General features: G+C 38.1%; 1 protein-coding gene across 1 annotated transcript in view; it reads right to left on the bottom strand.

The window, feature by feature from the left end:
- Window positions 1–13363, bottom strand: part of VSTM2L (V-set and transmembrane domain containing 2 like) — a 56385-nt gene extending 43022 nt beyond the window's left edge. Inside the window, exon 1 of the mRNA XM_072403755.1 lies at window positions 13105–13363. Within this exon, the coding sequence (XP_072259856.1) occupies window positions 13105–13195 (91 nt within the window). The 5' untranslated portion in view covers window positions 13196–13363. The remainder of the gene's footprint in view (window positions 1–13104) is intronic.
- Between the last annotated feature and the right edge of the window lie 391 nt (window positions 13364–13754).

Below are 13754 nucleotides of genomic sequence, written 5' to 3' on the forward strand. Positions count from 1 at the left end.
TATGTACCGACCGCAGACATGAACATTCATTTGAAATGCATGGCTTGTATGTCGTGCAAATGATCCCCCACCACTATCCTCTTCTCTCCCCCTGCCAGCCAGCCCATTGTCTGTACACAGTTGCAGATTCATGGTAATAAAATATTAATAGGGGATTTTCGGTACACAGAGTGTCTACTTCTCCCAGCAGAGTCAGATCGTTCGTACAATAAACGCAAACCCCACAGAGGGTCTGATTAACATGCTGCCGGCATTACAGGAACCCATACAGGCATCTGATTATGAGTGCAGATCAGATGTAGATAGGAGAAAACCGCACGGTCTTTTCTTAACTCGCTCACCGCCATAGGGGAGCCTGAATGAACTCTGAGCGTGTACTGATGATCAACAAGCAGGAGGTCACCAGATAAAAATTCTATCACTGTATGAATATTTATTAGCTGACGTCAACCCTAGACAGTATAAAAAGACACCTTGCATTTAATAAAAAAACAGAAATTTGGTATGTTGTCCTTGTCACTTGCAGCCAGATCACCAATGTGAATATAAATTCAGCAATATAGGATTATGGGGCATAATTAATTCTTTACCCACTTTGTGTGAATGTTATAGCGTTTTCCTGTATCATGTAACAGTTTATACTACTTTAAGCAAAGAAGAATATTAGGTTACATTTCTCATTGGCAATGCTGTGAAAATGCGGTGAATGTACGCAGCAAGTTTCAGCGGGAACCAGGACGATGGGTATCCACGGGCAGATTCATTATTGGCACAATACTGATAAAATGAATAATCCGTGATTTAAATATAGTAAACGTTTAAATCGGAGCTGGAGAATGTGATGTTGGCCAATCCTAAAACATGGCGTAATATACTATTGCTGGACACAGGTAACACAAGATTGATTCCACATTTGTAAAAGAATCGGACAAATAAATACTTGACATAGAAAAGGATGGTTTGTTGTAATTAGATTGGATATTCTACTAGGGCACATTGCTCCTTTTCCATTAAAATGATGTTTTATGGTTGCGTGGTTGCTGATCATTGTATTGTTACCTGTATGGGTTATATGTATGACCAGCATGGGACCTAGATTGCCCATTGACGAAACTGACTTAATGAGAGGAATGAAATAATGGCGTCATTAAACAAGTTTAAATTTACATTTATTTAAAGCAGTGTGAAATTTAAAGTAGTGCACCACAGTAAATTCAATTCACGTAATTTAAAGGGTACATAAGGCATGGGAATGAGGCAGTTTAATTTGTATGTTTCATAAATAAGATAAGGCAAAAGAATGGCTGTAAAAAAGCTGAAATCGATAAGCAAACACATAGATCCTTATTTTGCCTCATATACAGTTTGTGTACCTATTTTTGAACCAAACTGTCCCTCATTTCTCAGCTATCCTTTGAATTTGTATAATGTAAAGAGTGCCATAAAATGTACATGTATACTGCACTTATCCATCATCTAATTAATTGTGTTTCCTATGGTTGAATGTGATGATCAAGTATATAATAGTTAAAGCATGGGCCTGATTGTATAAAGGTATTCAAGACTGGAGAAGATATGCTATCATAGGTGAACCTGGGTGATCCAGTAAACCTGGATATAGAATCCAGTGCGGTCAGATCCTGTTCTATTGACCTGTAGTTCAAATTAACTGCAGAGATTAACTGAAAGGACCTTGTTTGTTTATGACCAATAATTCTGGAATTTAGATAGGGAGGTGAAAGGCACTATGGGTTTTTTTCTGGCCAATATACTCAATACACATCAGATATCATACAATTCCCGATAGCTTTATCAGTATTTCAGGTGCTGAGAGTGTGAGGATAATTTTTTTTTTCTGGGGTGTGAGATTGTGTTATTGGAGCTAAAAGACAATACCATCATATAAGCCATTCCACCATCAATTAAGTTAACCAAATCAAGCTGGATCTGAGACTAGACACAAGCAAGAAAAAGTTTCCACATACAGAAACCGAACTTTAATGGCATCAAAGTCTCACTAATACAAAAACACAATAAAATTTTAAATCATCATCATACTTCTAATAAAAAAATACCAACTTTTTATTATTTGACCAAATACAATTTTATAACAATGTACACTCGACACGTTTCACAGTAAAATTCCACTTCAACGGGAGTTTTAAATATAGGGTCAAGATGGAGTAAAGATCTAAGAAATTGTTTCTACATAAGGTTATATTAATCCAATTGTATATAAAAAAAAAAAACATAAATACATGAAATTTTGTTATAAACTTAACTCAAAGTATTACATCAATATATGTTAAAAAAAGACACTGATATGCCATGCTGAGATTTTACAAATCTATAGATCTGAGACTGATTCACATATTTGTGGTGTGTTAACATTCATGAATTAGTATTTGTAATGCCACTACAAATACATCACAAGAGACCTAATAATGAACCTACATCTGGTGTGGTTTACAACTGTGCTATGTGGAGTTCTACAAAACCGGTCCATCAAAATGTGCGCTACCGTGTCCTATGCAATAACATTTGCTATGCAAAGGTCTGAATATGACCACAAACTCTCATCACATTTTCTACAGCTTGACCAGCAACTCTATGGGTCTGAGTGGCCTTTCCCAACAATGCAGTTTATATCAAGCTAGGTTAGCTTTCCAACTACAGTTTTTGAAACATCAGAAGAATTTGTGTAGGGCCATCTTAAGATTTGATCTGTCAAGTCAATACAAAATGACACAAAAGCACCTTTTCTCATTTTCTCTGCTCCTCACCCCTTCACAATGGATTGTAGTAATTGGTGTGGATTGATCTCTTTTCTGTGTCTGCATAGCTTCTTAGCCAGGGGTGAAAGACCTGTACAGAAACTCATTTTGTCTCACAGACAAGTAACCACTGACACCAATAATCTTGTTGTCTGTTTGACAGGAGGACATTCTTTCCAATGACCAGAAGAAAAGGGTGCATATTTCCACTAACTATCAATAAACAAGGACAGCTCTACGCTTTCCACCAATGTAAGGAGGCATTTCTCCACTAACCACCAAGAAGATACTCCAACATTAGATAGTGATCTAAGACCCTTTCCAACAATGTATGGGGGAAATGATCTACTAATCACCAATCTAAGAGACCCTTCCACATTCATCACAGATGTAAGGGGCCCTTCTCTACAAACCACCAATCGTAGAGAACCTTCTACACTAACCACTGGGGTTAGGGGGCGCTTTTCTACAAAGTGCCAATTTAGGAGATATCTTCTTTATTGACCACCAGTGTATAGATAGCTTCTCCATTGACCACCAGTGTACGGAAGGCTTCCCCATTGACCACCAGTGTATGGAGATCTTCCCTATTGACCACCAATATAGTAGGGTATTTCTTCACCTACTGCCAATGTAAAAGAGCACTTAAGGTATCACCAGTACAAGAGGGAACTTTTTTTTAATAGGCACCAAAGTTAGGGAGCACATTTTTGCTATTGACTAATATTAGGGGCACTTAACTGACCACTAGAATAAACGGGCAGTATGCTGACCACCACTGTAAGCTAATACTACACTAACAATCAATAAAAGAGTAGAGGTTCTGAACCAACCCCTACAAAGTGTTGGCAGGGGTTTTGTTTTAAGCACAAGGAAACTACCACATAATTTTACAATTTACACATGTCAATTACAATTCACTCATGCTTATAGTAGGGGCAATAGAAACTATACTAACACAAAGATAATAAGCAGGATCCCTTTAACATGCATGCTCTGCCAGTCATATTATCTTAAGTGCTAATCTGTAGAATGAAGATCGCTGCGCATCTAAGACCCAACTCCTTGTGAACTGATCAGCTGCATTTAGAAGATAATTAGTCATTAAATGGAGACCCAGCACTGACTAATCCTACTAGGATAATCAATAGATGGACGACTACTGAACATTATCTAAGAATCAAGCACTTCTCAACCCCGTTCTAATCATTTGCAGTCCAAAGATCATTGGCCATTAAATAAAAATGACTGCAAACATAAAAGCACCATTAATCACCAGAGTCCAAGCCCTGTATGATTCTTATATTCTGTGGTCAGCTAATCACTAAACATTAAACAAAGCCTTAGCATTGTCTGCACGTTCTTCCTAAATCAGCCAATATAAAATTTAGGCACAGCCAAGTGTCACAGATCTATTTCTGCCTCGTTCATCACCTGTAAACCGTGCTCCAACTACATGCTCAAGTGGCTTTTACAGAAGATACTGATTAGGGGCAGAGAACGCCAAGCCGCTAATATGATCTGACCCTTTTTTGTATATTCCTGGCAATACACCAGGTAGGGGAGAGGAAAGGTATCTGAGATGATTAGGCTTTCATGGCTAAGAAGGCCATAGAGGCTCCAGCCTTGCCTGCAAGTATCTCTGCTAAAGTCACTTTGAGATTTGTTTCATCCCAAAACAATATCTGCAGACCATAATTTATGTTTTTAGTGATTGAGATTAGCGATGAAAAGCGTTGTTCCTCTTGGTTCCTGGCGCCCTCTACTGCCAGACTAATTTATGAATTGCATAGTGGGCCGTAGATAAAACACAGGTGTGTCCTGATGGTGCAGAAAGACAAAATACCCAAAGCAAAGGATAATAATAACTAAATTCAATGGTGCATTGGATTTAACCTGTTACATTTCTCAGCTATGGTAAGCTGTAATAATTACTGCAAATCATGTGATTTTTATCCACAGATCAGCTTTTTTTTATTTACTGCTCCTTTTTTATTATATATAACACGTTAAACCTATGGATAAACATCATCCTGAGCTAACAGACAGCAAGTAATGTAGACACCCCAGTGGTTATTATAAGGTTCATTGGTGTAATAAAGTGGAATTAAACTCCCTTCGTAGGGGGTGCCGACATCTTCGCCTTGGAATCTTCAGTCATCTTGATTGGTTGGACCAATTTAAAATAAAACTCCACAATCATTTATTCCAGCACTGAGTTTGGGAAAAGGCAGGTAGGTTTTCTCCATTACAGCGTACACAGAGGCTGTCTGTTCTGCAATAAAATGCTGCCTGCTTGTAAATTTTTTAATTCCACTTTAATATAGCGCTTGATTAAAAGCTGAGCTGCATGCAGATATTAAAATGAAAAACACCAATGAATGCAGTCATGTATTTATTAACAAAAACACAAAATATATTTGAACTGTAACTAACATGAAAACCTGTCCTGTCTCGATTTTACTTTTGTAACCCTTTGCACGGCAGGAATGGGGGAGGAAGGGGCAGCATTTTAGTACTTGGAGCCAATCAGGTGTTCAGGTTTGAGAGGTGACCTTATCAGCCTATTGCTGCTCCTTCACTGTTCAAAGGCTTGGGAATAAAGCAAACCTACCTGCATTGTATAACTTAGGCAGAGAAAGATCCAGTCACCAGGCTGGATGTACAGTGTATTGAGGCTGTGTAAATCTCTTAACTGAATAGACAGAAATACACATTTGGGGGGTACAACAGCTTCTCTACATGTATTTCAGCTGTATAACCTAGTTTTGGAGTAAAACATCTGACATCAAAATGCTAGTTTGCTGACTTTATTACATATGGAGTCCCTGTCCAAGACTGATCGGTTCTGACTTCACATACAAAATACTAATTCCAAGCTTGTGTTTGAGTACTGAAGACAAAGAATGAGTATCAGACCTGTTATTTTTCCCTGTACAATTTATTTATTGGTACTCATAGACGTCTGTGTTTACCCTCTATAGAGTAAATGGGGAATTGCTTGATTGCATCCAAGAATCAATGATCAGGGATCTCATAGATATGAAATTGTCATTCAATCCAAAATTATGCATTATAATGAATGTGATAAGTCCACTATTGTAACTTGCGGTTTGGTTTGTGATGTCTAATCTAGGATGTGCGGGGACCACCCTTCCTAAAGCAGACCTTCTGCTATTTTTGAAGGTTCAAAGCCATTCACCAAGTCACCTACATTGAAAAATGTACCTAGAAAGAAACAAAGTAGAACTATACTTATCTTTCCCCATCCTTCACCTGGGTGCCTAGGCATAACAGATCTCATCTTCATTCCATATACAGAATTGTATATGCATGGGATGTCACCTGCTCTGCATTCTATGGTGAACAATCCTGTAAGATAGTGATGTCCACCCAGCCATGCAGAAGACAGGGTGAGTTTAGAATAGTGGTACCATCTTAGGTGAACTTACTCCGAGTCTGGTATTTGGAAAGGGGGGATGTAACCTGGACCTTCCTCTTTTGTAAAAGATCTACTTCATTTTTAACATAATTTTAAGAGACCTTGTCATCTGTCCTTGGGTTTAATTTGAAACCTGGGAAGATCCATAATTACTTACAGTTTGGCTCTTTTTTAATGTTCTGATCTATAAACAATTCATAGGAATCGAATACTTCCAGGATTGTTAGATCCCTGTCTATGCAAACCCCCAACCTTCTGCCCTCTAACTCATGGGCTCCTACATCTGCCCTCACATTAATAACTGGAATGGTCCTTTTATAACTTTCTAAACTAAGTTGTGAAAAATGTGTGAACAAAAGAAACTAGTTGTACTCCAACAAGTCTACAATTAAGCCCATTATGGATGAAACACATCAAAAAAGTGCAACCAATGTGAAATGTGTGGTGTGTACACTATTCATCCAATAAACCTTTTAATAATTAGACTAATTAATGTGCTGCCTTCTGTTGATTCAGTTGAATGGGGATCATAATGATCCATGTGTGGATTATGAATACGTCTTGTGGGAGGAGGAGCTGAAAGACCTTGGGTATTGGAGGAACAAATTTTACCGGTTGCATTTCCTTTGTCTTTGGCTATGTTATCTCTCGCATAAACATATTAAAGCAGTATTACTAGTTGTGACTATGCTATATAACATTACAATAACTTACATATTAGGAGAAGTGTGGGGAATTGCTCCATGCCATTGACTCAAAGAATTGAAGCCAATGGGCCAGCAGGACAGTCAAGCTAGGATTTCCAGAAGGAGAAATCAGCAATGACAGCCTCTATGTGTCTCTCATTCCACCTGTCGCTTCAAGGCTGGAAATAATAATACCAAATGTGTCCCTTGTGCATTTACCCTTCATGAAAAATTAATAGTTCTCGCACTTGTATGTCTTTACTGATAGTAAATCAGCTTCTGTACACCTATGAAAAAGGTTTTGGATGATACAATTAAATTTGAACTCTGGGCAGAAATAAAAATAGATCATGTAATCTATTGGTGGATTTATTAAAATCGTTAGATTTTAAATGAAAGAATTATTCCTTAATTTACTCTCCATTGCTCAACCCAGGGTGGCAAGATATTTCAGTAATGTATTGTATTGTAACCCAACTCTTCAGTAACTACCCAAAAACAGCCAGGTGGTTAATGAAAAGTGCCGGGTGGTGCACCCTGCTAAAAGGGGCTGGGGAGAACATTGTCCTCCTGTACAACTCTGCACAGCCTTTGAGAGGGGTGATAATTATGTAAACCAGTGAAGGCTCCATTGCTTGGAACAGTGCTGTTGGTTTAACACTGCATTCATGCGTACAAGAAAGGAGAGGGGTTTGCCATCATCAAAATCTTTTTTCCCAACCACAATGCAGTCAGAAGGCTGTGGGTGAATCCAAAAACATATATGTGAGGTTTCAACAATATAACCTGCCAAAAGATCTGTATTTATGTCCATTTACTTCTAAAGTCTACACAGCTCTAACAACCCTCTCCTATAGGTAAGAGAGCTGATCTGTTGAGTTTCATTTTCCCCTAAGAGATCCCAAGTCTGTGAATGGGGAGTGAAAAGAGAATCAGCACATGGATGACCCCTTTGCACTTTATTCCTAATCTACATCCTGCACCATAGCACTCCCAGTTCCCTGTGCTTACTCCACCATCCCTTTCTCAGCCCTGCTTTACATACAAATGTAGGAAGCCACATTGTTTGAATTTAAGCAATACATTTATTCATGTATAAATAAATATATGGATACAGATGTGTCTATTATATCTACCTTAGATTCAGTTTTAACTGAACTGGAGATCAGTGACCTGGCTGAGCTGTCTAGTCACGGTGTACTATTAGAACACTATTTGAATAGCCACATAAGACATTTCTCATATGTAGATTTCAATCATGCAAATAGCTGTTTGCTTGAGTCTTTCATTTCATATGCCTACTTACAGAATATAGGTAATCGGAGCTTAATACTTAAATATGCCAATGCACTGTATTCTATGTGAGCCACCTTCCCAATGTACACCGTTTGCTTGATCTAAATAGCTAACAAGTTACCATGTACTAAGTACTGTATATCCACATCACATATTATATGAACACAACTCGTGATTTGCAGTCATTTCCTTGAAACACAAAAACTTGTGCTACATAAGCAACGATAAAAGGATGCAGAACAGCTTTCGATATAGATGCATATAGATGTATAGTACACATATGAACTTCTATGAACTATAATGCAGTTCTAACCTGGAACCATCATTAAAAACACTGCCCTTATCAATTTCTTGTAGGAAGACCTCCAAATGCATCTTGTTAGACTGATACCTGCAGTATTGCACTCTATAAGAATTCTCTGTGCATAAAATGATGATAAATGAACCTACAGTCATACTCAGCATGGCAATACCTATAGCAGCGTGTGTTGGCCAATGCCTGGGGCAGCAAAAAGTCATCATTGTTTTCTTTTGTTTAATGGTCAGCACAGTTGATAAGGAGCTCTAGTTATGACAAAGGCAGCAGGTTGCTTCCAATAGTCCAATCTAGCCGTAATATTTAGAATCTCATGACATAGGGGGCATCATCTATCACCTGTTCCTAGGGTACCATATGTCTAAATACAACCTTGGTCAAACCATTGTAAGTAAAGGGCAAACATATGTCTGATCCTATTTCCTAATATGCAGGAGGTCCAAAATGATAAAACGTCATATAAATCAAGACATATTCAGAGCCTTACAAACTGTTAATTTTCACCTTAAAATAACCCTTGTTAGCAAATTCAATTCAACCACAAACAGCTGATCAATGCATTTAGATTAGAATATATCACTGTACGCACATACATTCAATGAGTCTCTGTATCCTCAAACAATTCACAGTCCACGTGACTTTATTCTTTACATCTCAATGCACCCTAATTATGCCTGTATCCCTAAATCCTGTGATCCATGCATAATTTCTTATGTGAAGGCAAAAGTAATTCCTCTATGTAGGTACATAGAATCTCCAATATGAATAGAAAAAGACAAGCTGTAACCCTCCACATTTTACCATTTTTATTGTTGGCACAATTGCTGCAATTACACCCACAAAGTGAATTAATGCAAATTGTACTACTGTATAGCAAACCATTTACACATGCAGTACAAAGAGATAGATAGATAGATAGATAGAAGATCCATAAATAGAATATTATATACAGTATATGGTATATATCCATAGATTAATATAAAAAAAGATAAATAGAGAGAACAATAAATCGACAAAAAAAGATCAATAGAACATATATCTTAATAAGTTAATACAAAAATGAATAGATGACAATATAGATAGGAATAGATATGAGATACATATACCTATATAATATTTATTTCTATTTTTAATATTAGTTTATCAATCTATGCAGAACTACATAAAATAATTCTATACATAGCCATTTATAAAATACATAAGTGTATAAAAGACACACAGAAAACACACAGCTGCATTCATTATCAACAGCGCCAATTACACTGTGATCAATGATCGCCCCATAAAGCCGGTATTAATCACATGACCATTTTCACACCGATATCAATCAGCCCACATTTGCAACATCAACTTAATCAATCACCCTTGAGCGCAAAAAACTTTGCCTCTCACATCAATTATCTGGTTTTTATTACACAGTGTACATCACTCACTATAATAACGGTCAATAGGGACATTTTTACTGTGCCAACAACATCAGTCACCACTCCTGATTAGAAAAACACAATGTAGTAATCTTTAGTACAAAATGAAGATGTGGTTTTGGATATAGGTATAGCCGGGGGAGCCAGAATATTGTATAATACTGTAGGTATTATTACTATAGGTATAGGAATTGATAAATATCTGTAACCTCATACTAGAGTTCATGTCAACCCATAAAGTCAGAAAAACATCTACAAAGATTTAATAATCATAGATCCTTGTGTAGTTGGTTATGATAGAATCTATAAATTTTCGGATGAAAATGTGAGCATTTGTATTATTTATTTGCATGTGTTGTAATAATTTTAATAATAATAATAATAATAATAATATTGTAATACAGAATATATAATAAATGTATATATATGTCAATTTTTCTATAAGTTATAATTCACTTTTTATTATTTATTTTATTATTTAACTTTTTATTCAGTAATGTCTAGATTGCTGTAAACCGCAATGTCAAACTTCTTGATGTATAACACTACCTTTAATATTTACCAAGAACACTAGCCAGTTTTATTCTTGCAATTGAACATTGTAAATCCCCACTGCCCTATTTCATATGGGATGCAATAACCATAAACTATAGTATGATTTGGAAAGATAGCAGTTCTTATAAGGCAATCAATAGCAATCATTCTATTGTCAATCTTCGTCTCTTCGTCACATCCATGCCTAGTATACAGAACCTCTACAGACGTTATGTTATCATATATACCATAGCAGCTCAGGAATGTTACATTAATTAGAACATGCAAGAAGCCAAGTTACAATAATACATCACATTGGTCATTAATGGTGTCAGATATGGTCTTTTAGCAGTCAATATGCATGGATGTATTTATTCATTACCAGTGGAGATCCATCTCCAACCTTACACCTCCCATGTTCCCAACTTGCTCAAGTTATATTTTTATTAGTTAACATGCTAACCCACCTTTTGTTAATATTTAGTAGCACAACTATATTCATGTGTTTCCACCAGCTTTGGATATGTTTGCAATATTAACACTTCCATTGCCGATGTTAGGAACAAGCTCCAAAATGCAGTTTGTAATAAACAGATAACCAGCATAATGGAAAAAGTAAATATTCTGGCTATGGTATATGAAACCCCCAGCCTTTGGAAGCTATCACATCAAACTTGAGATTTAGGAATAAAAGGGGGAATTCTGCACTGTATATTCTAGGCGTCTGCCCATGTTACAGCTCACATCTAAAATCTGAAGATTTTGGCAAAGAGATGATCATCAGCTTTTGGCAATGACACCCGAGATCTGTGAAGCCCCTTCATACAAAGTCACCCCATAGAACACCATTCCACAAGGTATAGCTATTGGCAGATCGGAGCTGTCCATGGTACAGCTCACGCCTCATATTTCAAGATTTTGGAAGAGGGATGACCAACAGCTACTGCAGCCAAATGTGTAAAGCTTCAGGCAATGAGATCCCAAATCTATCCCTGTGAAGCACCTCAATACAAAGACCCCCATAATAAACAATCACCAATAGGGAACACATAACAAATAGCAAATCTGAGCTGTGTTACAGCTTACACGTAACAGCCCAAGATTTGGGAACAAGGGCAGCCATCTGCTCAGTGTGAAGCTACAGGTGATGGTACCCCAGGATGGGCTCTGTGAAGAACCCCCTATTCATGTGTATATATATATATATATATATATATATATATATATATATATATATATATATATAAAATATAATATATATATATAAAAGTCACCCAGTACAGCACCACTACACAATGTATACCTAACAGATCTGAGATGTTCTTGTTACAGCTCACACCTAATATACTGAGATTTTGGAAAAAGGACGGCCATCAGATATCAGAGCCTGATGTGTAAAGCTGCAAGCAAGGGGATCCCAGATCTATTCCTGTGGAGCACCCCAATATAAAGATCCCAGCACAACCACCAATACAGAACACATAACTAATAGCAGATCTAAGTTGTCCATGTTACAGATCAGACATAACAGCCCAAGATTTTGGAGCAAGGACAACCATCAGCCCAGTGTGTACACCTACTGGTGATGACACCCCAAGTCCATCTATGCTGAGCTCCCCAATAAAAAGTCACCCCATAGTGCACCCCTACACAAGAAATAACTAATAGCAGATCTGAGTTGACTATGATAATAAAATGAGCAGTTGGAAAAAAGATGACCATCAGCTACCTGTAATAGAATGGAGACCACCAATCCAACCCTATGGAGCACCCCAATACCAAGTCACATGGATTAACCAATAGATCTGAGATGTCCATGGTAATATAATGAGCATTTGGAAAAAAGGTGACCATCAGCTCTTGGATCCCTACCTGTTATGGCATTGACCAATCACCAATCACCATCACCAATCCAACCTTATGGAGCACCCCATTAGAAAATCACCCCATAGAGCACTACTACACATGGAATAACTAATAGATCTGAGATGTCCCTGGTAATATAATGAACATTTGGGGGGAAAAAAAAGACCATCAGCTATTTGAATGCTACCTGTAACGGAATGAAGTCCACCAATCCAGCCCTATGGAGCACCCCAATAGAAAATAACCCCATAGGGCACCACTACACATGGAATAACTAATAGATCAAAGATGTCCCTGGTATTATAATGAACATTTGAGAAAAAAGATGACCATCAGCTATTTGAACCCTACCAGTAGTGGAATGGGGACCACCAATCCAACCCTATTGAGCGCCCCAATACCAAGTCATCCCATAGGGCACCACTACACATGGAAGAACTATTAGATCTGAGATGTCCCTGGTAGTATTCTTGCATTTAGAAAAAGAATCACCACCAGCTATTGGAGCCCTATATGTATTGGCATTGACACCCCATGTCTACCCCAATAAAGCACCCCAACACCCCCACCCCCAATGAGCACTACTCCATAAAGAATAACTATCAGCAGATGGCAAGTGGTCCATAACTGATATTTAATTACCCCCTCCCCCCATAAGTGTCATGCAACAGCACCCAAAATACCTCACCGACAAATACTGGGACCCCCAAAACTAAGAGAGCCCCCCATTCCCCAAATAGAGGTATAGAGATGAGATGCTAAATACCATCGGCTGTGCTGTGCTTGTCTCCCAGGCTGAGGTGGATGTAGACCCCCAGGCAGTGCAGGACCCCCAGGCTCAGTCCCCAGGCTCCCATGCTGCTGTCACCGGGGGGCTCCGGCCGCTCTCCCACTGCAGGATGCGCTCGGCGCGGAGGGATACGCTGGTGCTGTGAGCTCAAGCTGGCGGAGGGATCAGGTTCTGCTCAAAAAAGAAAAAATCCCGATCTTTATAGGGGGAGAAAGTAGCCGTGCTGGGAATTTTACCGGATTAGACAGAGAATGGCGAATGTACAGCACAGGCAGAGCATCCTGAGGGTAAAACCCAGCACATCAACCCTGTGACAGGACTGGGGACTTAGCAGTGCAAACAAGTAGAATGCAATGTACAAGCCTGGTGCTGACTGTGCTATCTAATGCACAGAGAGTTAGCCTTGTGGTACACATAGAACAACCAATAGCTTGCTGAGATCCATGACAAGGATATGATTGCTGACTGTTATAAAGAATCAAATCAATATTTTATATAAAGTTCTTAAAGTTGGTCCACAAGGCTGTCAGGAAATGCTACCTGCCTGGCTTGGGTATATGGATCCCACTAGTCATTGTCAGTCTATTGTAATGTACAATAATACCTGGTGACTCTGCTCCATACCT

The sequence above is a fragment of the Pyxicephalus adspersus genome, chromosome 3, assembly GCF_032062135.1.
Source record: "Pyxicephalus adspersus chromosome 3, UCB_Pads_2.0, whole genome shotgun sequence".
NCBI classification, from domain to species: Eukaryota; Metazoa; Chordata; class Amphibia; order Anura; family Pyxicephalidae; genus Pyxicephalus; species Pyxicephalus adspersus.